Source organism: Sinocyclocheilus rhinocerous, unplaced genomic scaffold (assembly GCF_001515625.1).
Source record: "Sinocyclocheilus rhinocerous isolate Xijiao unplaced genomic scaffold, SAMN03320098_v1.1 scaffold1740, whole genome shotgun sequence".
Taxonomy (NCBI): domain Eukaryota; kingdom Metazoa; phylum Chordata; class Actinopteri; order Cypriniformes; family Cyprinidae; genus Sinocyclocheilus; species Sinocyclocheilus rhinocerous.
The window spans coordinates 1,651,070-1,654,179 of NW_015651446.1; the positions used below are offsets into that span (position 1 = coordinate 1,651,070).

At 44.9% G+C, this 3,110-nt stretch overlaps 1 protein-coding gene across 1 annotated transcript in view; it reads right to left on the reverse strand.

Moving 5' to 3' along the window:
• Positions 1-1,332: 1,332 nt before the first annotated feature.
• The window catches only part of LOC107712785 (GPI-anchored CFEM domain protein A-like), a 4,852-nt gene continuing 3,074 nt past the window's right edge, over positions 1,333-3,110 (reverse strand). Inside the window, exons 2-7 of the mRNA XM_016518122.1 lie at positions 3,004-3,107; positions 2,541-2,678; positions 2,112-2,279; positions 1,921-1,968; positions 1,599-1,777; positions 1,333-1,485 (exon numbers count right to left, since the gene is read on the reverse strand). Of these exons, the coding sequence (XP_016373608.1) occupies positions 1,441-1,485; positions 1,599-1,777; positions 1,921-1,968; positions 2,112-2,279; positions 2,541-2,678; positions 3,004-3,107 (682 nt within the window). The 3' untranslated portion in view covers positions 1,333-1,440. The remainder of the gene's footprint in view (positions 1,486-1,598; positions 1,778-1,920; positions 1,969-2,111; positions 2,280-2,540; positions 2,679-3,003; positions 3,108-3,110) is intronic.

A 3,110-nucleotide genomic window follows, 5' to 3' on the forward strand; every position in this document is an offset into this window, starting at 1 on the left:
CGAAAAGTCTCACCAGGGAGATATTGAGACGTCCCTCTCATAATGTGCGGGGGTTCAGGTAATTTCCCTGCAGGATTTGTATTCTTCCTCTTTGATGGATAGACAGGCTATCCAGGAGGATTAGGGGGGGGGAGGTCTCCGCGATTTCTTTTATTTCTTTTTAATGCCAGTGGTCTGTAATCTGTCATCTAACATCCGATTGCGGTAACACACAGAATATGGGGCTATTTCGCTGCTATGTCACAGTGACTTTTTGACTATTATAAATGTGACTGTTTTCCGGTTTGTTGCATGCAAACTGATCCAGAGGATTGCAACGACCTTGTATGCTTGTGAAATGCAAACTGTGAATGTGAATCAAATGACTGGAAGACAGGGGTGTCATGCACTCATTATTTTTGTGGGGGCACGAGTTGGGGGTGGGGGGTGTCGTCATGTGACACAGCAGCCACAACAGCACTTCTGTTTTTTGTTTTTTTTTTCCTTTTTATTCGAAATAAATATGATACATTGAGTGTTCTAATCATCCCGGTGTGATTGTATTAAATATAGAAAATATTAATCTGCTATTTTTTGTCTTTTGGAAGCTGCATTCAAAATTCACTTGGCTCAAAAATCTGAGGGCGCAGGTGCCTCTGGTCTTCATCACGGAAATGTCTATTTGACGTCTGCATTTACATCTGCAGATGGAATGTTTTTTTTGTTTTTTTTAAAAGAGTGTTTGCTCATCTGCAATACATCTATAGGACGTTTCCTATCAGATGCCTGCAGTAACCTACATGAAGTGTTTCTGTTGCTTCATGAAAACGTCTATGAAACGTCTGTATTCGACAAATATTGCATTTTATTCTCTTAATATGTGATAAAGTATGCAAACACCGTGCGAACATCTCTATGGAAAGCAGAAAGAGTCTTCACGTCTACACTTTCAATTCCGCCCCTGACTGCAAGCTGCAACTCTCGACGATCGGTCTGCGCAGCACCGCATGAAGTTAAACACACTGCCGTTCCCAGCATGAGATCCGCGAGATCCAGACCTCGGCATTTATAGGCTTAAAAAATAAAATAAATAAAATAAAATAAAAAAAAAAGAAATAACTGCCTAACAACACTAACTGAACACTGGTGCCGCAAAGATAATGGACTTTCTCATCGGAGCTGATCAGCAGTCTAACAATGCTCGTCAAAGTCAAAATGACAGGCATGGCCAATCAAATCTATGAAGGGGTGTAAAAAGTACTCAAATTATACTTAAAATCCAAATACAGTAAGAAAGTTGTACAACTTTAAAATGTAAGAGAGAGAGAGAGAGAGAGTGAACGAACGATCGACAAAAATCTTTCTAAACTGTTTGAGCAAACAGGGAAAACATGCCATATGAATAAAGCACTGAACTGAAAAGATCTCCAGTAGGTGTTATGCAAAATTCCCATGATCGTTTCAATGACCACATCCCTGACCTTGACCGCTTCCCTGACCGCTCCCCTGAACACTTCCCTTCCCTGACCATGACCTCTCCCCTGACCATAAGCGCTCCCCTGACCACTTCCCTGACCACGACCTCTCCCCTGACCGCTCCCCTGAACAAGACCTCTCCCCTGACCGCTTCCCTGACCACGACCTCTCCCCTGACCGCTTCCCTGACCACGACCTCTCCCCTGACCATGACCGCTCCCCTGACCGCTTCCCCTTCCCTGAATGCTCCCCTGACCATGACCGCTCCCCTGACCGTAACCGCTTCCCTGACCGCTCCCCTGACCATGACCGCTCCCCTGACCATGACTGCGCCCCTGACCACTTCCGCTTCCCTGACCCCTCCCCTGACCATAACCGCTTCCCTGACCGCTCCCCTGACCGCTCCCCTGACCATGACCTCTTCCCTGACTGCTTCCCTTCCCTGACCACTCCCCTGACCATGACCGCTCCCCTGACCGCTCCCCTGACCATGACTGCTCCCCTGACCATAACCTCTCCCCTGACTGCTTCCCTGACCACAACCTCTCCCCTGACCATGACCGCTCCCCTGAACAATTCCGCTTCCCTGACCACTTCCGCTTCCCTGACCATAACCGCTCCCCTGACCCTCCCCTGACCATAACCATTTTCCTGACCACTTCCCTGGCCGTTTTCCTGACCACTTCCCTGGCCGTTTTCTTGACCACTTCCCTGGCCACTGGTGGTTGGGCAACATTTCTGTGTGGCAGGACACTGGCCATCATGGAAACAGCTTTCAGCACACAGTGGAATGTTCTTCGGTTTGGGACATTGACCCGGCTTCACTGCGTGGACACAGATAGTCAGCTTTAGTTTGTGCATATAGACAGTATACCACTTCAATATACAGCACGAAACACTCAAAGCATGAATAGCAAGTTTTACCTACAGAGTAAATTATACTCAGGATTTTCCTCTTTATTTTTTTAAAGTCATTGGGTTTAAAACTATCCTAAGGTATGAATTCAAACCTACTTTAGAAGAGAACAACAAAAGGCAAAATTTATTATTATTATTATTAGACTAAAACAATACAACACGAATACCTGTATATGGAGCCGTACAGTAACGTCCACATCCATTGCTGCAGCACTTCTCATTGTTGGGACAGTTAGAGTCACTCTTACAGGAACTGATACACGATCTTCTCCCAGATGATTGGGGTGGACACTGTCCTGGCTTTGCTGTTATACAGACACATGACAGAAACCATCACTGAATGCTGAACATTTCCATTCACTTAAATTAAAAAGTTTTGTAACATTTTACTGCTTAAACAAGAGGATCATTAGGGGAGGCCAGGGAGCGCAGTTCCTGCATTTGTAAATCAGGGGTTTAGCAATAAGTCTCAAACGTTAATACAAATTTTACATATTTATCTGCTTCAAAGCAAAAGCATTTTAAAACCTACTACTCATTCCTAAACTGTGTTAATTACTTTCAAAGACTGAGAGTCACTTATTTCTGCATTTCTTCAGGCTGTGTAATGAAGTCAACAGATCTTCTCACCTGCGGTTCGAGTAGCATCTGTTATGCTCAAGTATCCGAACAGACACAATAAAACAGCAATCAACGAGAAATACACTCGAGCTGTTATCCTCTGTCGATCTCTGCTG